The sequence below is a fragment of the Myotis myotis genome, unplaced genomic scaffold (assembly GCF_014108235.1).
Source record: "Myotis myotis isolate mMyoMyo1 unplaced genomic scaffold, mMyoMyo1.p scaffold_m19_p_19, whole genome shotgun sequence".
NCBI lineage: Eukaryota > Metazoa > Chordata > Mammalia > Chiroptera > Vespertilionidae > Myotis > Myotis myotis.
Genome location: NW_023416323.1, coordinates 18,050,879 through 18,074,384, shown reverse-complemented (window position 1 = coordinate 18,074,384; position 23,506 = coordinate 18,050,879). Strand labels below are relative to the sequence as shown.

At 45.1% G+C, this 23,506-nt stretch overlaps 1 protein-coding gene and 1 pseudogene across 7 annotated transcripts in view; one reads left to right on the top strand and one right to left on the bottom strand.

Annotated features, from left to right (window-relative positions):
- The window catches only part of MBTPS1 (membrane bound transcription factor peptidase, site 1), a 57,514-nt gene that overhangs the window by 2,420 nt on the left and 31,588 nt on the right, over positions 1-23,506 (bottom strand). The window contains exons 12-22 of one of the 7 annotated variants that reach the window (XR_004973725.1): positions 19,513-19,657; positions 15,917-16,105; positions 15,231-15,403; positions 12,873-12,988; positions 12,185-12,341; positions 11,324-11,448; positions 10,350-10,427; positions 6,876-7,016; positions 4,841-4,972; positions 3,887-3,955; positions 3,224-3,533 (exon numbers count right to left, since the gene is read on the bottom strand). Coding sequence is in view for 3 of the 7 variants with exons in the window: in XM_036346992.1 (XP_036202885.1) it covers positions 3,224-3,350; positions 4,841-4,972; positions 6,876-7,016; positions 10,350-10,427; positions 11,324-11,448; positions 12,185-12,341; positions 12,873-12,988; positions 15,231-15,403; positions 15,917-16,105; positions 19,513-19,657 (1,383 nt within the window). In the remaining 4 variants the exon portion in view is untranslated. Of the gene's footprint in view, positions 1-3,223; positions 3,534-3,886; positions 4,133-4,840; positions 4,973-6,875; positions 7,017-10,349; positions 10,428-11,323; positions 11,449-12,184; positions 12,342-12,872; positions 12,989-15,230; positions 15,404-15,916; positions 16,106-19,512; positions 19,658-23,506 lie in introns of those variants that run through there. The other 6 variants (XR_004973726.1, XM_036346995.1, XR_004973727.1 and 3 more) reach the window with 6 other exon arrangements.
- LOC118674877 lies at positions 8,997-9,140 on the top strand (annotated as a pseudogene).

Sequence of the window (23,506 nt, the reverse complement as noted above, 5' to 3'; positions counted from 1 at the left end):
CAGGAAGCTTACCCAATACCTAAGAAACAGAAAATTATTTAAAGAGAAATTTGAAATGATGTCCATCTACATCAACCTCAATGCAACTGCGTAACAGCTGTAGTGACAACTTCCAGGTTGAGACAGAAATGTCAAGATCAAGTCCACACCCATGAGGTTTTCATATCTGAGCAGGGAGCGTTTCTGCTGGGTTTATAACACTGCAGCCTGGGGAATTCAGAGCACTGGGAGGGGAAGCACCATGTTAACCTCTGAAAGGTGCTTGCAGGCGGCAGGAGCTCAACCAGGGCTTTGTGGCCACAGGCAGGACTACAGGCACCTGGGGGTCTCTGCCAGAGACACTGGAGGCGGGAGCTATTTTCAAGTGAATGCAAACCAACAGCAAAGGTGGCTACACTGGTGCTGGAGCCAGACTGTCTCTCCTTTCAAGGGCGCCATCATCAGGAGGGAGAGTAAGGCAGACACAGGAACCCAGGAGTTGAGAGAGGCGAATGGGGAGAGCACCTGCCTGGCCCCTGGAGGACAGTGAGGGAAGGAAACACGGGCTGTGAAATGTGTTGGATTCGTTACCGCAGCGCTACTATTAATTCTGAGATCAGAAGGACGTGTTCAGGCCAATACAACTTAGACCTGAAGAACAGAGAGGCCGACATGCTGCCAAGAGCAGTGGAGAGCTGGGGAGGACACCCAGATGTAAGAGCAAAGAGTGCAAACAGAAAAATGTGACGACTGTTCTGGCCAATGTGAGGGACAGAATTCAATATGCTCGCGAATTATGAATTCCTGCTTTTCTGCTTCTTATTCATTCCCTTACTTCGGCCAAGTAAAAGCAAAGATGTTCAGTTCTATCAGCAATCAAGGTGAGGTCAGCAGGAAGCTGCAGACACTAGGTCTGTGGAGAGGATTTCTGTATAGGAAAGAGATAAACTACTATCGTGTACTTCCTCCTGGGCGGCTGCCTGGAAAATGCCAATGAGTATTACAACCTTTCTACGTTGTGTGATTTAACTTTTCACTTCAGGCTCTATGAGTCTGAAAATTAAACTGACAGTGTTAAATTATAGAATCAATGACATTTAAGCTTTATGACTCTGTAGCTGAATATATATGGGACTGTATTTTAATTCTCATAGGTGACATCCTGTTCTGGAATTTAATTATCTGGTGATGGCACTTTATAGTTATGCAACTGTGGTAACAGTACATGACGGTACCATTGAGAATTTTACAGTGTTCTGATGCAGGGAGTTCCCAGTGGGTGTGACACTCATGTCACTGCTCTAAGAACCCCTATGCTCAGCAAAGACACTGAGAAAAAGAGCATATGTTTCAGAGACGGACCTGAAACGGGCACTCGGCACTGACGATGGACCCTGGGCCTTCCCAGGGCTCTGGGCGGCTGTCTGACATTATCCACCTCTCTTCAGAGACTCAATGCAGGTCTAGGTCTCTGAGGACTGAGACTAATATTCAACAAGACGTGAAATGTGAGCTAAAGGTGAAGCCTTGTGAGTGTGTGTGGAAGGAATTCCTGAGCGCGATGGTGAAAACCACATTCTAGGAGCTGCACATTATCGGCACCCTTGATGGGCCAGGTTGGCGTTGATGGACGGGCAGAGACCAAGGGTGTTGTTAACCGTTTCTCAGAGCCCTGACCAGCATCATGAAGAATAACTGGGTGTTGGGAACTTTAGCCGACAACGACTGTCCAATGAGGATGAATTGCTGATCACAGCTGGAATTAAAGTCTGGTCAGAAAGCTAGATAATGGTGCGTTATAAATAGATGACATGTAAAAATGGAATCTTTTCAGAATATTTTAAATGACGGGGTGCTAACTAAAATGGAAAAGTACTCAGTAATTACAGCTTCAGAAGGAAAACTGCTGATGGGAACACAAGGTGATGATGCTATCATGCCACTGTTTTCTATGGAGCATGTTTAACAAGGACAGATGGTCAGTGAGTGCTGAACCCAGTGCTGCTGCTCCTGACAGCAGGAGAGCAGAGGCGGCTCCGAGGCCTTGTGCAGGCCTCCTCCTTTTGGTAGCTTGGAGCACAGATGGTGGTCCTCTGTCCCCTGCCACATGCCCCCTAGCCACACTGACATCTGTATACACTGAGATCCAAGCAAAGTGGGCAGCCTGGTGGGTGAGAGAAGGCAGAAGCCTCCCTAGAGGGAGAAGCTGCCTGAAGGCTGTAGGGGAGCTCCAGCCGCCAATGTGCGTGCGGTGTGCTGCCTGTCAGGGGAAGGCGGTTTCTCACAGCACCACTCAAAGGAGAGGGAGGGGGAGACTACCCCATGTCCTGTGCCCGGGACATGGGCCCCCTTTTCACTGTGCCAGGATCCTCAGTCAGGAAAATCCCCGTTCTCCTTGACAGAGCAGGATACTGTCCATGGATAACTCAAACTGGCTTCCGAAAAGAAATGATGCAAATTAGAAGGTCAAGTTCGATAGTAAGATAGAGAAGCAGGCAGATCAATGTCTGTGCATCACACACAGAAGTGTACCCACATGACCCTGTTGTGGTAGGAGGTCACCTGTACCAGGCACAGGAGAAAGGCACAGACGCACATTCAGCCAAGCTACAACCAAGGACCGGATCTACCCCTAGCAGTCCCAGCCCCTTGGGCATGACAAAAGAAAGGACCCGTCTGTATTTCAGAATCAACATTGCAAAAAAGGAGGACTCAACCCCTGGACCCCAAACCCAGAGCTTCTGTTCAAGTTAAATCACTATTGGATCGCCGAAACCGGTTTGGCTCAGTGGATAGAGCGTCGGCTTGTGGACTGAAAGGTCCCAGGTTCGATTCCGGTCAAGGGCATGTACCTGGGTTGCGGGCACATCTCCAGTAGGAGATGTGCAGGAGGCAGCTGATCGATGTTTCTCTCTCATCGATGTTTCTAACTCTCTATCCCTCTCCCTTCCTCTCTGTAAAGAATCAATAAAATATATTTTAAAAAAAAAATCACTATTGGATCACAGCTTTTAGAGCAAGAATCAACCAAACCTAAGGAAATGCTAATTACCCAAAGTACTTCTTTATGCAGAATACCACCAGAGAGCACAATTCTAAAGGTCACTAATTTAAATAACCACCACAAAGCAACAAGCTAGAAGATTTGACAAAAATGCCAGTAAAATTCCATTCTCTTATTTTAATAAAGGTGATGAATCACAAACGCTGCAGAAGGGGTGGAAAAGCACAGGAAGACACTAACCTGGGAGCCGTCTCATTTAAAGGCTGTGGCTTGGCCCACGACAGGTGTGGGCAGGCGGGCAGAGCCCGAGGCTCCGGGCCCCCCAAACGGGCCTCCAGGACCTTGGAATACCGGTGCAGGTGGTTCCCTGGGCAGCGTCAACCGACAGCAGGAACCGATCGATGTTATGAAAGTGCCAGGGGAAAAATGAAGCTTCATTACTTATCTGTCTGCTTTCCTGCCAACGTGCCCACTGGGTGCTCTGTTAACCTGTCTTCCAGGTGCTTCAGAAGTAAGACCTGACTGGGCCACCGGTGATGTGTGCTCATTGCTGAAGGGGAGTAAACAGAACAGCCGTTCCCTTTAAAGTGGCCACGCGGTAGGCTTGCAGTGGCTGAGCAACCTTACTGACTGTAATTACATGTACCAGGCAAACTTGAGGAATCTAACTTACAGATACTCTTCATAGGAAATTCTTTCCCTTTTGAAGTATTTAATTTTCAGGCCAAAAAAATCTGCATCTTCAAAGTTCAGAACTACTTTTATCTGTGCTGTCCAATACTGTAGCTACTGGCTATATATGGCTATTGAGCAACTGAAATGGGGTGTTACATATTTACATAATACTGTGGTGTACTAGGCTAAAGTATTTTATTAAAGTGAATTTCACCTGTTTCCTTTTACCTTTTTAATGTGGCCACTGGGAAATTCAGAATTACGCCTGTGGCTCACACTGCACTTCTGTGGACAGCGCTGCGAGGATCACAACATTCGGGCCATGAGAGCATGCAGATCAGCCCTGCCTGCTGTACACCACGCGGGCGAGGCCGCAGGTCCCACAGAACCTTCTCTTCAGGCTCCACTGCATAACCACTGGTGGCCTCGAGCAGTTACTTGAATTCCCTCAGCTCCTGTTTCTTCATTGGTGAACTGGAAAGAATACTATCTATTTTCACAGGGTTCTGAGAGGACCCAGTGAGGGAATCTGTAAAGCACCCCAGGCCCGGTGCCTGCTACCTGGTGAGAGCTCAAAAACACTGGCTGTAGCCCGACTGGCGTGGCTCAGTGGTTGACCGTCAACCTATGAACCAGGAGGTCACAGTTTGATTCCTGGTTAGGACACAGGCCTGGGTTGTGGGCTCGATCCCCAGTGTGGGGCGTGTAGGAGGCAGCCGATCAATGATTCTCTCTCATCATTGGATATTCTCTCTCTCTCTCTCTCTCTCTCTCTCTCTCTCTCTCTCTCTCTCTCTCCTCCCTTCCTCTCTGAAATCAATAAAAAACAAAACAAAACAACAAAAAAAACGTTGGCTGTTCCTCCCTGGGGAGGAGCCAGGATCTTGGTCTGCAAGAGTGGGATGATAAACATCCACTTGGAGCACTGTGAGGACCTAGGAGTGAGCATGGGAAAGCACATGGCACCTGAGGCCCTCAGTCCATGGCCATTCAGTTCACAGGAAAATGACGCTGTCCCCAGGTTAGAGCCACTGGCCCCTATTCTGTCCACAGTTGCTAAGAAAAACAACCAGAGGCACCCCTGACTGGCTCCATTTTCTGGCAGGCATGACTATTTGCTGAAACAGCCTGAGCCAAGCTTCACCCAATCCCCCCACACCGAGCACCTGTCAGCCCACTCACCTTCCATCCTCTCTGGAGGGGTCGAGCCCACCCCGCTGGGAGGGCGCTGCCGGTTCCCAGAATGACTGAGGCTGGGAGGTGTCACCCCATACGACGTGTACTGAAGGAGCGCATCCAGGAGCCAAAAGCAGTCTGTGGGTTCAACAAGCATGCTGCTTAGGAATTAGATTTTTTAAAAATGAATTTCTACAGGAAAATAAAAGCCCTCAAAATGAGGGGGTAGGGAACGAGAGGGGAGAAGATTAGATCAGAATAAACCCTATACTTGAGAAACGTGCATTCTCCATGGTCAGCGCCAGCCACAGGGGACAGCAAGAAACATGACCTGGCCGTGGGCTTCACGCCTGCCCCAGGGCTCAGGCAGGGCAGCAACAATGGGCACTGGCTGGACAAACTATTAGAGCACCACTGGGCTCCGGGCCCCTCACGACCAGGCAGAACACAGCTCATTCAGGGATGGCGAGACCACCTGACACCTACTAAGAGAAGAACCACCCAGAGTTTGGGCTCCAGGCAAGAAGAGAGGGGAGTAAGGTGCTGAAACTTCTGTCAATGCCTGAAGGCTGTCCTGGGGAAGGACCCTGATTGTGAGGGCAGAGCCGGGACCACAGGGACGTGAGTTTAGAGACTGCACTCTGAGTCAGTGGGCCCAAACCACCAAGTTTAAAAGCAGAAAATGCTCAGTGATCCTGGGAGATACCACAGGGAGTCTAGGTGCTGGGCTGTGACCCATACTTCCATCCCAGAGCCATGTGGATGGCCTCTTTCTATCCGGAGACTGAGATACCGCTGTTGCTATTCCTGGGATCACCACTTCCACACCGAACTCCCCACAGCAACCACTCCAAATCCCATCAACACCAGCCTGACCAGACGAGACTCCTGAGATGACCCACCCAGGAAGCCCTTCTCCCACTGCCAGCGCTTCTGGTGGAGTGAGCAAAGCCCCGAGGGCCCTCTACGCTCCCTTCTGAAGTTTAAAGACCAGGACAGTTCTCCCAGGCACTGCAAATTTTAATGAAGAGTCATACTAGGAGATTTCAGGTCTTAGAAAAGATCTCTGTGGAAATAAAACATTAATCTTCTTTTAACTGTGACTCTAATCTTCACTTTTGATTTTAACAAGACCAATCTGATTCTAAGGATTTACATAAAATGCTAAGAATTTAGTCAACTTCAATTTTAAGTCAGAGTAGAAGTGCACCATACAACTCCAACTTCATGCCCTCGTGGCCTCATTCCTCCCGGCTAAGCCTGCTCACTGCTCACCAGTGTGACAGTGTAACTCCTCGCCCGCACCTCCGCCCAGTTCTTCAGTTAGAAAATTAGGCTTTAACCCCGGTTTTGTCACCATCCCACCAGGCAAAAAGATATAACATAGTCACCATTTCACTTCCTCCTTTACAAAAAGAGAAAAATAAACTGTGTTCAAGCTCGAAACCCCCAAATTTGGAGGATGCATAGAGAGATGCTGAAAAAGAGGAGGGTCACTAAGGATTATTCCCTGCCTCTCTGCCCTCAAACCCCATCCCCACTAATGAACCCAATGCTCCTCACTGGTGAAGACGCATAACAGCCAAAATGACCTGGTCTCGAGGAGAACCAAGTGCTGGCCCTCCAGGAAAAGTGGGTCCGATCGGAGAGGGGCACCTGCATGGCAGTGCCATTAACGTACAGACCCCAGAGGGGGAGCCGGCAGGGCAGACCAGGTAAGCCAACAAAGGGTCTCTCCACTGAACTCAGTGGTCTTGGCACCTGCTGGACCCAGGACCATGGACATGGAGGGGAAGGCAGTGGAGGCAGTAAATGAATGTCATTTTGCTTATTAAATGCACCCAGACTTATATACTTATTAAAATAGTCCAAGCAATCAAAGCAGCAGGAACTTCCCCAACTGCACCCGGCTCTCATGAGTAGGTTTCTGTTAATTTAGCAGCATCTCATCCGTGCTTTTCCAGGGACAAAGGAGAGAAAGGATTTGAATGTCAAAGTCATGAAGCACAATCTACTTTTCAGCCACACCACCAAATCTCACCCTTCTGTCGGTGACTGTCATCTAAGCAATTGGAGTCTCCGTACAAGACAATCCGGCCTCCGCCCTCAACTGGAATCTGATAAAGCCCCAAAATGGGGACGTTTTCAACAACTGCTGTTTCCTGTTTTAAAACCTCCAATCCTGAAACAACACAACAAAAACAGCAATGAAAAAATGTATTGAGGAATAAATTGTTTTCCAGTTGCCATTTAACTTGACATGTGACAAAGAAATCACTGCAAAACCCACTCTTCAATCACAGCAGTGCGAACTTACAGCATAGAAAAACAAGGCCTCAAGTGCCACTAATTTGGGTTTTAGCAAAATTCACTTATATGTGTATATATGCAGGATGTCCCCAAAAATGTATACACATTTTTGAATAATTATTAATTCCAATGAGCTAAATCTGAAAAGAAACAAACATTGGAATTAATAATTATTCAAAGTGTGTATACATTTTTGGGGATACCCTATATATCCATATCCATCCTCTTTCATTTTCACTTGAAATGGTGGTAATAGTATTTGCAATTTGAAAGGTTTCACTTTTCCCTTTTTATATTAAAAGCACAAACTTTCGTCCTGTCTTATCATGCCGAAAGGCTTATGTCCTTGGACCACATCCACTCGGGGCAGCTGGCCAGGCGGTTATAGATACATCTACAGACATTGTCAGATACTGATATCCAGTTTCATGTCTTACTATTGAAAGCTAGGACAAACATAACTAATTAAAAAATATATGCCCACAATATTTTAAATTTAGATTTAAGATATTTGTTATATTAATCCATAAATACAAATGTTCTAGAGCAGAGCCTTCTTATCTCCGTTTGTGCCAAACAGATGGCACAATTTACAATGTTTAATGAATCAAAAAGTCAAAAATGCATAAAATGCCACAGGCAGCAACTGACAGTGACATCATCGCATAATCTAGGAGTCTCTAGCCCTGAAGCAAACACGTTCCCTAGCACTAGATGACGCACATCTTCATCAAAAGCCAGTATTTACCATGTTGGTAACATTGAAAATGTCTGTGGCTATAAAAGCGCAGCATTTCCTGCTCTATGTGTAATTCCACTAGGAACTGAGTGGGAGACAGCAAGGTGTTCTTGGTGGAGAGGGAGACAGCACAATACAACAGATGAGACGGGGGGTGCCTACTGTGTGGCCTCTGGTTTTCACACAGTTTGTTTCTCACAATAAGATCCTTTGTGATCCAGCATAACCCAGATATTCAAATTTCTTTTGTGTCCAAAAGATCACTCAGCTTAAAGCCTGTGTGAAGATAAAAATCCCCTTAAAAAGAATTTCAAGGTAATTTTTATTTTCAGGCCACCAGAACCCCAAAATGAAGTACATACCCTTAAATCTACTTTTGATTCCTCTCCCAACAAAACAAGGCACTAGCAGCGGCCAAAAGACCACTGCTGTCACCCCTGTTTGACCCCTACCAGAAATGACATGGCTCTGTGAGAAGCTGATTTCAGAAAGAATCACTAACCCATGATAAATTGTGCCAAGTGACTGGGAGACATGATTATTTATGTGCTTAAAGTTAAAATATAACCCTATGAACACAGACCTATTGATTGACCTTGCCTGGATGAAGGGAAAAAGCCCTTCCAGGTAATACAAAAATGAACTTTACCTTGCAGTTGCAAATAAGATGAGAAATACTCCCTGCCTTCTCATCATTTTCAACTAATGAAACTGTTTCTAACTTCCAATTACAGAAAATGGCAAACTTTACAATGAAGGGGTTTTCCATTCTGGAATTTAAAAAAATATCAACTTGCATAAGAAAATGAATCCTTCGTGTAAATTTCCAGAAGCCTGTCCTGTTGGGCACAGAAGAGTCTCAAACTCTTGGCCGAGGTGAGAGAGACGGGAGCGTGGGGCTGCAGGAAGACTGCCCTACACCAGGGCAAGTGGATGGCTTCCCACCTTTGGGAAGATCAAGGCAGTCCAGGTTGTTCTGGCTCCTCTCTGCTCCCCAGGTATGCTCAGGGCACTAACACAGTGTCTCAGATACTACAGCGAGGGGAACTGCAGCATTTGCCTTCTTCAGTGATGCCTGGCTACAATTAAAGAAAAAAAACTGAACACCCCCCCACCCCCCGCAATGGGCAAGGAGACACCTGATTGATGGTGTTGCTCTTACATCAATCAGGGGCAAAGCAGACGTACAGTCCTTAGTTCATCCTTGCTTGATGTTTGTGTCGGTGGCCAGAGCTGCTTTATGCCTAAGGCACATAAAATTATAATTCCTAGGTCTTGGAGGGGAAAAGATCAGAAACAATGGTATCATAATAAGAACTTATTTATATTAACTGAGACTTAGGAGGGGGATGTAGTTTTAAAGTTTGTGGAGATGTTGTGATTATTCTAGTAACTTCTAGATAACAGTATATCGGTAATTCTAACACAACTCCATTAAGAGTGAAGATACCACCTAATAGCTTTTGTGGACATGAACATATGTCATTCTGCACATAAAACTGGATGCTATGAGAATAATAAATGGGTCACAACTGGTGTTCAGAAAATTGGGTGGGGGTCTAGTATGATAATATTGGAATTATTTCAGAGGGCAGTTACTGTGAATCATGTATTCTCAGGAGCCAGAATGTGTTCACATCCTGAGTCTCTGCCATTTAACTCTCACTGTGGCCTTAGATGCATTTACCCTGCCTGTTCTCGCCTGAAAAGTGAGTTTTAATGATAGTGCATATGAGTTGTTGGAAAAAAATAAAACATGAGAAGCACATAAAATGGGGCCTGGCACAGTGTAGCTAATATACATGAGCATTTACCTTTTTCTGGGTTCAGGAAAACAAACAAACAAACAAACAAACAAACAAAACTGAAAAGGAAGACCTTTTTCTCCTTCAAATTCTTAAGGGAATTGTAAGAGAAGACCCTGCAATTAATATTCTTTACCTTCACACAGTTAAAAACATCAAACATGGTCAACATTTTTCTAAATTTCAGTAATCTGGCAATCATGGGAACAGAACACTTTATAAATTGTAACACAAATTTTAAGCAACTTTAAAGGTAGTTTTAAAGAATATCTACAAATATTCAACAGCCCCTCTCCTAAGGGAAATTCAATTTATTTTGTAGTGGTCAGTATACACATATATCCAAATAATCAGCAAGAGGCTATTTTATATCTTTGCATCTCCCAGAGCCACTACCCAGAAGTCTTGCTTAAAGTAGTTACCACACAAAATAATAAATTATAAAAACAAAACAAAACTGCTAATGGGTATGTGGATTTCTCTTCGGGGTGATGAAAATATTCTGGAAGTAGATAGTGGTGATGAATGCACAACTGTGTGAATACACTAAAAATCACTGAATTGCACACTTTAAAAGGTTTAAGTTATATGCAATAAAACTATTAATTAAAATAAAAAGAGAAAGAAGGAAACCAAAGAGCATGTGAACAGCATTCCTTACCTTGGTCTTTAAAAGTGTGTGTTATCACTATGCCATCTTCTGGAAATTTAGCGATGCTGCACCCTGATGCATAATACACTAGAAAACAGTTGTTCAAAGTTATGAGAACATAGAAACATGGAACATTTTATCAACAGCTATTCATTTACCTAAAATGCATTCTTTAGACATTATATGTTTTCTAAAATTGTTTTTAATCTTAGGAGAGGAGCGGCTATTATTGCCTGGTCATACTTAAACTAAAAGGAATGACCTTAAAATTGAACTGAAAAACAAAATACTATTAATATAAAGTTTCTGAATAGATTTCAGAAGTCAGAGTTGTCATAGACTTGAAACAACTAAGTCAGGATGAGCAGAACAGTAACCATAGTGCTCAACATATTGTTCTAGCCCAGCTGGTGTACTTAGTGGTTGAGCATTGACCCATGAACCAGGAGGTCAAGGTTTGATTCCTGGTCAGGGCATGTGCCTAGGTTGTGGGCTTGATCCCCAGTGGGGTGCATGCAGGAGGCATCCGATCAATGATTCTCTCTCAACACTGATGTTTCTATCTCTCCTTCTCTCTGAAATAAATAAAAAACGTTAAAAAAAAAAAAAGATAATGTTCTAGAAACTAGCTCCCAAAACTAATCTATGGGGAAATGTCTTACATGAGATTTGCAAAGTTATGTCATAAACAGAATCGTATAAATAATCAGGAACCTATGAGGTATTCCCTATTTGGGAAAATACAGGATATAGAGCACCTTAAAGGTGGCACTAAAACTAGAGATGCTTGCATAAAATATTTTCATGTTGAACATTTGGGCAGAACTAGAGTAGCTAACACCCTGCTTTCCAGATGTCCTCTGGGAAGACACTTAAGCATTCTCTCCACAGAGCCTCCCTGCTTCAGGAATCACACCACCTCTCCGAAACGTAGGCTCTCCTAGAATAATATGCCCTATGAAAATACAAACACAGAACCTTACTGTCATGGCTCGCCAGGGTAAAATCCCCTTCGTACAGGCCATCGCTGAACCCCATATTCCAGACAGACAGAAGTTCATTCAGAGCTGGGATGTTGGCTCCCCCAGTGTCCGGCATCCACCACTGCCTGTGAAAGGACAAGGAGGCGCCAAGAAGGAAGGAACTGAAACACTGTACACACTTACTCTCCTCACAACAAAACTGAACTTGCCAGATCCAGCCCAGCCCCATGAGGCTGCAGCTGAAACTATGCTGGGTGTGAGCAATACTATTACATAAATGCTCCAGCCAGTGTGCAGAGGACATTTACTTCATAAAATGCAGTCCACATGACATAAAGGCACTGCACATAAAGCCCAGACCTCGAGGGGTTTGTGAAGGAAAAGAGATGAGAAGCTTATTAAGTTCATCACAGACTGAAGAAAAAAAAAATTCAAACTTTATTACAGGAATGACATATTCATAATACTTTGGGAATCTTTGATTAATAACTAACTTACAAGGTGTTTTAAAATAATAGGTGCTTTGGTGCATTTAAATTCGTACAGATTCAGTACCAGAGCAATAGAAGAATGGAAAAGAACTAAACAGAAATTTAAAGCTCAAGTATCTATGATCAACAAGGAACAACGAAGCCTTTAAATTAGTACCTGGAATCAATGAGCATTTTACTGACTTTACAAGCAGCTTTCAGGAACATTGCTACTATGTGAAGAGAAAGCTTTCTCTAACCAACTGTCTGAACCTGCCTCTGACATCTGAAAAGACCACGAATGGGCCAAAAGGCACTTTAAGTATTTGCTAAGTAGAACTTAATTCCCCAAAAGTAAAATTTCTTATCCAAATACAACTCCTATCAGTACCTCGTGTTTTCATCATAAAACTTGACTTTTCTCATAACAGACGTGTTGTACCAATCACTGAAGACAATGATCGAAAGGCCATTGTCCACGTCCCGCCGCAGTTTGGCAACCTCCTCGGGGAAGTACTCCTCTTCACTGTCCACCATGAGCAAAGTTCCTGAGGGACAAAATGCCAAGCTCTAAGAAATTTCACCTCTGGACGACAGGATGTCACTGTTTCAGAAACACAGTAGTTTACTGGCATCCATGCCGCAAGTTACTGGCTTCTAACATTTTGGTTTGCAGCCCCGAACCACTTTGGAAGAGGGCGAAAAAGAAAGGATCATGGCCCTGCGGTACACAGACACCAGCTAGCAGTGGCCTCTGTTTCATCTGTGACGTCCAACACAAAGGTATTTCCCTTACTGCAGAGGAAGCCAAATACAGTGCTAGAGCTTCTTTTAATTAAAAAATAAATAAAATAATAAAAGTGCATTCTGACAGCATCGCATTTTAGCTGAACGTGACCACCATCACCACTAAGTAGGAATGTGCACCGCTCTGCTTGGTGCCTCCACTGGGACCAGGAGACCCCACACATGCTCCCTTTGCTGGCCTCTCATTGAAACCATAATTTGCCTTTCAAACGTTTCACAAACACCCCACAGAGAGGAAAGAACACCTGGCTAAGCACCCCGTTGTTGCTCACCATATTGGTTAGCGTCAAAGCACGTGAAGGGGGAGCCGAGGACTTCAACAAAGTAGCCCATGCTTCTCAAGTGTTGGTACATGTCCCTGAAATTGGTGTGGATGTGGTCGCCATTCCTGAAAAACAGCAAGCCCCAGCACTAAAATGATCACTCTCTCCCTGTCATAAAGGTAGCCACAGGTTAATTCCTGAACCCCGTCGCCTCTGCAGGAGCACAGCTCCATCCCCAGCAGAAGTAATAGGAAATCGTGCTCAAGGCACAGGCATAAAGGGATAAAACAACAAGAAGAAATGCACTGCCCAGCCGGCGTAGCGCAGAGGTTGAGCATCAACCCAGGAACCAAGAGGCCGCTGGTTCGATTCCCAGTCAGGGCACGTGCCCAGGTTGGGGGCTTGATCCCCTCTGGGGGATGTGTAGGAGGCAGCTGATCAATGACGTTTCTCTCTCATCACTGATGTTCCTAACTCTCTCTCCCTCTCCCTTCCTCTCTGAAATTAATAAAAATATATTTAAAAAGAAATGCACTGAGGTATCACTTTAGCTGTGGCATACATGTGAATGGTCAGCAACCACCAGCATTTGACAAATTCGGCATGGGAACGCAGACATGCTGGGCCACGCCACACAGGGCAAATGAAAAGACGGTGACAAACAGTTAATCTTACATCACTACTACTGCTTACCTTTCCATCCTTCATCCTCCTCAATGTGCTCATTTTCCTACTGTGTACTCCGTCAGCTGCCTACCCAAATGCCCCAAGAAACACCCAGGGTCATTCTACCTCCCACCCTCCCTCCTCACAGCCTCTTCAGCAGGGCGGAACCCATGTGTTCCTCTCCAGGCCCAAGGCCATTGCCCTGGTCTATCAACTTCTCCTCATTTCTTTCTACTTGCCTCTGGTCTGAGCCCCTCCAATCTACCTTCCAGAGACATCTTTATAAAGAGCAGCACTGACCTTATGTGGGAACTATGCCAGATCCCCGGATTGTCAGGCCAATGGGCGCACAGAGGCCTTGTTATCAATACACCAGAATGGCCAAAGGCTGCTCTGGGCGTGTGCCTAAATGGGATGTTGAAGGGCTCTGAGACTGAGAATCCTAATCAGGCCAAGATACCATGAGCAGGTGCAAGGACACATGGTACACTGTGCCCTTCAGTAGCCATATGATTAATGTAACTATTTGCATGAAGCCTTCTTTGTCTAAATAGTGTAAAAGTAGGTTACCGACCAGCTAGTTGGCTGGAGTATGTGAAGAAGTCTGCTACAGAGAGCAGCTGGGCAGGGGAGACGGAAGCTGCTGAGCCAGAGAGCTTAGGTACTGCTACGATGCAAGGCAGTGGAGTCTAGGGCATCATGCGGCTGCTCAGATGCTAGCTGTGGGTACACAGAGTGATGCTACTTTATAGAAAAGATATGTATCAATCAGCTGGTGTCCGGCTGCCTTTTGCATAGACTTTGCTATGAGGACTGTCTTGTCTGATGGCTATGTGGCCATTGGCTCCTGCAATAAAGACTCATTCTTATACACTCACAACTTCTCATGGCTTCTCTGTCTGCCCCGCACTGGGACTTGACCTGTCTCTCTGACACTTGGCAAGCAGAGGTAAAGAAGGAACTTGAACTAAGTTCCCAACAGTTAGCACAGTGGGCAGGGTTCAAGGAAGAACCAGCCTGGCATAGTTGGGAAGAATTTAGAAGAATACATGGAACTCAAAGTCACTCGGAGCTCGTGCAGGCCTCTGGCTATGCTCTGATACCTTGTAAGTGTCTTCCTCAAATCTTTCAATCATTGTTGCTCACCATTTTCAGGGTCAGCCCAGCTATCCCGGAGGGGCTGTGAGGGAGCACGGCCTGGAGGCCTGAGGAGGACACATCAGGAAGTCTGGCACCTGAAGAAGTATGAATAGGCAGCTATGGGAGTTTTAAGCAAACCGTGATAGAATTTATGTTTTTAGGTGACCAGGGCTGCTGAGTGGGATTTAAGGGAGCAAGAATGGTAGCAGTCACTCCTCAGGAGGTGATGGATGGTGTCCAGGCGAGAGGATGACCTGAACAAGAGTGGGAGCAGAGGTGGCGGCCAGACAGGGCAGGAGCCAGGGCATGTCTGGAAAGAGGACTAACAGGATTTGCTGAATGATTCAACAGAAGGGGAAGAGAGCAATTAAGGATGAGTTCAAGGTTTTTTACTGCACAGCTGTGCAGGTCTGAAGGGAGATTCACAGGATGCCCTAAAGTCTGAGGGTCAAGGAAGTCAGGCTCAGAGGAGTGACGTCTGCTTCCCGCAGGGACAGCGACCTCTAGTCCTGCTGGGGAAGGGCTGGGGGGTGATGAGGGTCGCGTCTGGTGGCTGCTTACCAGTCCAAAGGGTCATTCTTCATTCTCAGATTATCCCTGGGGAAGTAGCCGGGCGGATAGCGGAGGTTGTGGTACTGGTCCCAGAGAACTCTCTTGCTTCGAGGAGGAGCAGGAATTATCTTCACCTTAATTGGGAGCTTCACTGTTGAAGTTTGTTCTGCACCATTTTTTGACTGAAAAAAATAAATTTAAAGTGCCCCTTTTGCTCAGAAGAAACTTTCAGGTTTGGGGGTTTATTTAACAAGTAGATTCTATTTATCATTTTAACCCTAACAATTTGAATACAAGAATTTCTAATAACAAATGTAGAAAGGAACCTTCATGTATCACAATTAATTCAAGACCTTGAGTTTGAGACTTAAAATTTAAATCACCTTGTTTCTGAAGCTACACAGGATTAACCCTATATTCCCTTTCAGAGAACACACATTTTCTATAATCATTCTGAGCTTGAAATTTGGCATGAAATAGTCCTATCTGCTGTTGCCCAGCAACAGAATTGAAGGCACCATCACTCATTATTGAGCGCTGCGGTACAGGCTCTGGAATCACTGATCATGGCCTTCAAGCCTAATCACACCAACTGTGCTTCCAATCTGAGCCCATCGGCACCGAGCCTGCGCCCCCTTCCTGGCAGGCGAAGGTGAAAGGTTAAGAAACACAAGCCCCTCTCTGCACGCACTTACTTCCACCTCTGCTGGGGAAGCTACGGTGATCATGACGTGCCCCTGCGCAATGCCTTCCCAGGACGCCGCTTTCTTGGTGACAGAAATGGAAATGGCCAGGTAGCCTGACCAAGGCCATAACACCGAAGAGTAAGAGAAAGCCACTTCGATGTTGTCTCCATTCTGCGGTAAATAGGGCTGCCAGTCAGGCTGTAGGAGAAAAACAAGCCAAGGCTAAGGTAAAGTGCTCAATTCCTAAGTTATCTACAGCAGTTTTTGAGAAATGCTTCATATTTTAAATAAGGCAAATGACATTTGTGTACAGACACTAAGCAACGTGTACCGAAGTCGCCCATGGGCTGCCTAGAACATCGTCCACGAGACATGAATAGAATCCATTATTTCTGACAGCCTCCAATTTTAAAGAGAATTTTCCCCCAACCTTAAAAAAAATAAGGGACACATATTTCTGTTAGATAAAAGTTGACGTACAGATGTAGTGAATTTAAATAAATTAAAACTCTCAGGTTGGAGGTTAGACCCTGATTAGTTGTATGCTTAAAGAATCACATCAGCCCTAGCTGGTTTAGCTCAGTGGATAGAGCGTCAGCCTCCGGACTGAAGGGTCCCGGGTTCAATTCCGGTCAAGGGCACATGCCCAGGTAGCAGACTTGATCCCCAGTAGGGGATGGGCAGGAGGCAGCCAATCAATGATTCTCTCTCATCATTGATGTTTCTTTCTCTCCCTCTCCCTTCCTCTCTGAAATCAATAAAAAAAACAACGTATTTTTAAAAAAGAATCACATTAAAGGAACCAAATAATAAAATGACATAGATGCAAACTGTCCCCAAATTCTGAAGCCAATGATTGGGGAGGTGGAAGTTTATGGGACTCCCAGAGGAAGAGCTGGCTTGCTGTCAGAATGTCTGCCCCTTTAGTCTCTTCCAGGTATGAGGAAAGTGAAAAGGGAAGCATGATAGAGACCATCTGGAAGAAACATAAATGAGCTCTAACATCCTAATATTTCAAAATTTCAAACTAACCTAAATTACTCATTTCCCTCACAAGCCAGATAGTAACAATACTCCCCAAATGAGTCAGCATATTAAAAAAAAGATCTGAAAAAGGAGAAAAATATTTATAGGGTACAGCATGCAAATAGTGAGGAAGGAAAGGAATTTTTAATAAATGCTTTTGAGATGACTGGTTAGCAATTGAGAAAATATTTAATTTTCATCTACCTCTTATATCACATATCAAATTAACACAGATTTAAAAGCTACACATTTGCCCTAACCGGTTTGGCTCAGTGGATAGAGCATCGGCCTGCGGACTCAAGGGTCCCAGGTTCGATTCCGGTCAAGGGCATTTACCTTGGTTACGAGCACATCCCCAGTGGGGAGTGTGCAGGAGGCAGCTGATCGATATTTCTCTCTCATTGATGTTTCTAACTCTCTATCCCTCTCCCTTCCTCTCTGTAAAAAATCAATAAAATATATTAAAAAAATAATAATAAAAAAATAAAAGCTACACATTTAACAAGGATTAAAGTCAGTAGAAAACAAAATTAAAATTTTTAATTATATCTGTGGAGACATGTTTCTAATGTTTGAAACAAAATAACAAAAGATCAAAATTCAACTGCATGGAAATGTGAAACATTTACAAAACTTCCATCCCAAAATAAAAACCACCACTCACATTAAAAAGAAAATTTAAACAATAATTTGTGTAACTTTTTGCATAAAATACAACAGTGGTTAATTTCTCTATGATATGAAGGTCTTCTTGCTCAAATGGATAGGGAAAACCTAAATTCCAGTACAAAAATGGGCCAAAGCAATAAAAAAGCTAATTCGCACAAGAAAAAATAGAATTAGCATTTTCCAGGTTTATTACCTGGAGATATTCACCTCACAAATTTAAAGTTAAAAGATGAACCACCTAGAAACAAACCAAATGTCCATTAAACAAAATGTGATCCATCCATACAATGGACTATTATTCAGCCATAAAAAGGAGTGATGCATTGATACATGCTGCCACACCAATGAACCTTAAAGGCATCATGCCAGGTGAAAGACCAGTCACAAAAGACCACATATTGTCAGATGCCATTTAAATAAACTATCTAGAATAGGTAAACCCAAAGAGACAGAAAGGGTATTAGTGGTTGCCAGGGGCCAGAGGGAAGGAGAATGGGGAGTTACTGCAAACAGATGTTTCTTTTTGGGGTGATAAAAATGTTTTAGAATTATATAGTAGTGATAACTGCATTACTACTTGTGAATACACTAAAAACTGAATTGCGCAATTTAAAAGGGTAAATTTTATACTATGCAAATTTTATCTCATTTAAAAAAAATCTCATGGAATTTTAAAAAAGTACCACCCGCTCTGACTGGTTTGGCTCAGTGGATAGAGCGTCGGCCTGTGGACTGAAAGGTCCCAGGTTCGATTCCGGTCAAGGGCATGTACCTTGGTTGCGGGCACATCTCCAGTAGGGGGTGTGCAGGAGGCAGCTGATCGATATTTCTCTCTCATCGATGTTTCTGACTCTCTATCTCTCTCCCTTCCTCTCTGTAAGAAATCAATAAAATATATTAAAAAAAAAAAAAGTACCACCCAGTGTGGACATGGTGGAGACAGCGCCCTCTACAGTCTGAGATGATGTAACTCCTCTTGGAAAGAATTTGGTAGTATGTACCAAGAGCCATAATAACGTCCATGCCCTCTGGATTCCAACCCAGGGAGTTTACATTAAGGAAATAATTCAGAAGAAAGGGAAATCACATATACAAAGACATTCAATGAAATGCTTATATTGGAAAACCACCTATTTTTTTGTTCATGCAAGGGGAAATAGTAAGCAAATTATGACTTCACAGTTCTATGCAGTATTAAACAGCCACTATAAAGTACATGGGTACCTATATGCATTTTTTAATGTTTTCAACATAATGAAAACTGAAAAAAAAAGGACTAAATTTTTGCCAAGTGCACAATGATAACAAAAAATATGTATTTCAGATAAAAGCTGGAAAAGAGTATTAAAAAAAAAAAATAGTGGCTATGACCACTATGCTGTGCACCTGAAACTATTACAAAATAATACTGAATGTAAATGGTAATTGAAAAACAAATAAACCAGCTGGTATGCAAAATTTTTAAAAATGCCTATGTTACTGTGCTGGGGCTGAAAGTTATTTATCTGTTCTCTTTCCCTATCCTTTACTGCTGTGATAATGTTTATGCAGTAAGTATAAAAAATGATAAAAACAAAATTCAAAAAAGACCATACTTTCTAGACCTTAAGGCCCATTCGTGCTCATTCTCACAAGTGAGCCTTTAATTATAGGTGGGAAATAAAGATAAAGGATCATATGTCGATTCAGAAGCTAAACTTAAGATGCCAAAGTAAAAAAATAGCAAATGGGTTTTACTAATTTATCCCTGACTTACGTATAGAAGACTTAGGGAAATGAATTACTGCTTCCAATGCCCTGGCCCTCGACAGGAGGAGAGAACCTTTCCTGTTTGATTTTCAGGAGAAAACGCTAAGGCACAAAGGTCTGGGCCAGGTCCAAGCTCACTACAAGCCAGAGAGCAATTTCACCTTGTCTACAATTCTTCCTGTGACACCCATGCCATTGAGGATCGTGACATTGACGATGGTCGGCATTCCTCCATAATAGATGGGCTGGGAGCAGTAGGGCCACATGTAGGGACACTCAGTCAGATCAATGTAGCTGGGGCTCAAGCTGAAACAAAGAATACGGTATTAGAGTAGGGCATGTTAGAAAACAACACTGAAGCGACACACTGTGTAGGAAGAGGCGACAAGGCCCTTAGAAAGGCCTCAGCAGGCATCTGGGAACTTGGCTTTGAAATGCTCCCTGCACTGAGCAGGCCTCTGGGCCAGCTTGCCCAGACTGTCTGCACAAACAACGGATGGAGCAGAACACTTTCTTCCTTCTGCAAGTCTGGAACTTCAGTGGCAGTGGCTGTGGCTGGCAGCCCTGGTGAATGCGTTGGACTCAGATTCTCACATCACTGGGGCAAAGATGAACTTTTAAATAAATGCAGCTGTGATAAATGGGTGGTCACTTGGCAAAAGATAAAATTAGATTCATACCTCACACCACACACAAGAATAAACACCAATGGATCACACCACACACAATGGATCAGGGAATCTCAAGTAAATAAAAGAAAGCAAACAAGTATTAAAAGAAAACCTGGGTGAATTCTCTTTCATCCCAGTGCAGAAAAAGGCTTCCTGTGACTCAAAATCCAAGGACAACAACAACAGACTAATAAAGTTGGCTATTTTAAAAAATAAAACTGCCTGGCAAAACACTTCACACAAAATCAAAAGACAATCGACAAACTGTAAAACATCTGCAAATATATATCACCAACAAATGGTTACTAACCTTAATGTATAAAAACCCCATAACAACTGAGGGATAAAACCTCCCAAGAAAAAAGGGGAAAGTGAACACATACTTAACAAGAAAAATATAAATATGGCTGTTAACTATAGACAAAAGAGTTCAAATTCACTCATAATTAGAGAAGACATGGAAATTACAACAATATTGAGAGACCATTTCTCACTGATCAGGTTGGCAGAAAGTAACCAGCATGACACACGTGCTGCTGAGGCTCTGGGGAAACAGGCGCTCATGCCTCGCTGTGGAATTCACACAGACACAACCCTCTGGAGGGGAATGAGTGACACCTCACAAAGCTCCTTGACCCAGCAATCCCACTTGCAGGCATTTTCTCCGAAAACACAACCTTCAACAAAGCTAAAATACTAGACACAAGGTTATTCAAAGCAATAACTTGTAACTGCAAAATACTGGGAACAATTTAAATGCCCAAATATAAATAAGTGGGTGAATAAACAATGGTATATCCACACTGTGCAGCTGTAAAAAGACAATCTCTATAAATTAATACAGAGCGATTTCCAGGCGCTGTTAAGTGACAAAAACAAAGTGCAAAAGAATATTTGTAGTAATGCTCTTCTTCCTGTAAGAAAGGGTGGGCAAAAGTAGGTTTATAGTTGTGAGTGTGCAAAACAGTCTATTCCTACATTATTTATTAACTAGAGGCCCGGTGCATGAAATTCGTGCATGGGGGTGGGGGTGGGGGTTGTCCCCTCAGCCCAGCCTGCACCCTCTCTAATCCGGGACCCCTCAGGGGACATCCCTCTCACAATCCTGGACCGCTGGCTCCTAATTGCTCACCTGACTTGTCAGCTTGGTTGCCCCTAACTGCCCCCACTTTTGGCCTGATCGCCCCTCACTGCCTCTGCATGCCGGCCTGATCACCCTTAACCCCTCTGCCTGCCTGCCTGCCTGCCTGCCTGATCACCCCTAACCCCTCTGCCTGCCTGCCTAAATGCCCCTAACCCCTTTGCCTGCCTGCCTGATCACCACCCCTAACCCCTCTGCCTGCCTGCCCACCCCTAACCTCTCTGCCTGCCTGCCTGATTGCCCCTAACCCCTCTGCCTGCCTGCCTGATTGCCCCTAACTGCTCTCCCCTGCCGGCCTGATCACCCCAAACTGCTCTCCCCTGCCAGCCTGATCGCTCCTAACTGCTCTCCCCTGCCGGCCTGATCGCCCCTAACCACCTCTGCCTCGGCCCCCGCCACTGTGGCTTTGTCCAGAAGACATCTGGTCTATCTGGTCTAATTAGCATATTACCCTTTTATTAGCATAGACTAGAGGCCCAGTGCACAAAAATTTGTGCACTCGGGGGGAGGGGGGGTCCCTCAGCCTGGCCTGTGCCCTCTCGCAGTCTGGGACCCCTCGGGAGATAACGACCTGCTGGCTTAGGCCTGCTCCCAGGTGGCAGAGGGCAGGCCTAATCCCTAGGTGCAGCCCCTGGTCGGACTCAGAGCAGGGCCGATTGGGGAATTGGGGCGCCGCCCCCTGTCATGCACAGAGCAGGGCGGATTGGGAGGTTGCGATGCCACCCTCAGTCACACTCAGGGTAGGGCCGATTTGGGGGTTGAGGCACCGACCCCTGTCACACTCAAAGCAGGGTCGATGGGGAGGTTGCGGCACCACCCCGTCACGCACAGAGCAGGGCCGATCAGGGGGTTGGGGAGCTCCCCCCTGTCACCCACAGAGCAGGGCCGATCAGGGGGTTGGGGAGCCACCACTGTCACACTCAGGGCAGGGCCGATGGGGAGGTTATGGCTCTACCCCATCACACACAGAGCAGGGCCCATGGGGTGGGGGGGTTGGGGCGCCGCACCCTGTCACACACAGAGCTGCAGGGCGATCAGGAGGTTGGGGAGCTCCCCCCTATCAGGCACAGAGCAGGGCCGATCAGGGGGTTGGGGCGCCTTCCCCTGTCAGGAACAGAGCAGGGCCAATAGGGAGGTTGTGGCCCCGCCCCCTGTCACACACAGAGCCGCAGGGCGATCAGGGGGTTTGGGCGCTGCCCCCTGTCATACTGATCCCAGTGCCGGGAGACCTCGCAGCTCCGCTGATCCCGGTGCTGGGAGGCATATTACCCTTTTACTATATAGAATACAGGCCTGGTGCACGGGTGGGGGCCGGCTGGTTTGCCCTGAAGGGTGTCCTGGATCAGGGTGGGGGTCCCCACTGGGGTGCCTGGCCAGCCTGGATGAGGGGATGATGGCTGTTTGCAGCTGGTCACACACCCTTCAGGGTGGGGGTCCCGACTGGGGTGCCTGGCCAGTCTGGGTGAGGGGCTGAGGGCTTTTTTCAGGCTGGGACTGAAGCTCCCAACCGCTCCTTTCTTTCTTTCTTTTTTTTTTATTCTGAGCCAGCTTTAGCTCTGAGGCTCCAGCTCTTAGGCCTCCGCTCCTGAAAGCAGGTATCTGGTTTGTTTTGGTTCTATAATCGAAACTTTGTATCAGCTCCAGGTCTGAGATCCCTGCTAGCTGAAAGCTGGTTTCTGGGGTTTTGTTTAGCTTCTATTTTTTGTAACTATGTTTCAAACTGCCAGCTCAGAGGCCTGCAACGGCAGGCGGGGAACGTTGGAGTCCTCCGTCACTGAAGCAAGCAAGCCTCATGTTAGTTTCAAGCTGCCTGGCTGCCGGCCCCCATCTTGGCTGACAGTTAATTTGCATATCTCGCTGATTAGCCAATGGGAAGGGTAGCGGTCATACACCAATTACCATGTTTCTCTTTTATTAGATAGGATGTTAACATTAGGGAGAGTTGGGTGAAGGATTTATGGATCCTCGTATACTATTATTGGAACTTTGTTGTAAATCTAAAATCATCTTAAAATAAAAAGTAACATTTCTTTACCAATAACACATAACCTCAAGCTAATCATGAAAAAGTATCAGATAAACTCACATTAAGAGACTGTCTATAAAATAAGTAACTGCACTCCCAAAGGAGTCAGAGTCATGAATGACCAAACTGTTAGAGGCCAGAGGAAACCAAGGAGACACGACCACTAAATGCAATGTGGGGTACAAAGAACACAAGAGAAAACCAGTGAACTGTGAACAAAGCCTGCAGGTTAATGACTGGACAGGATCAGTGCTCATTTGTTAGTTTTACTAGTTAAATTATGGTCATCTAAGATGTTGGCATTAGAGGAAGCTGAG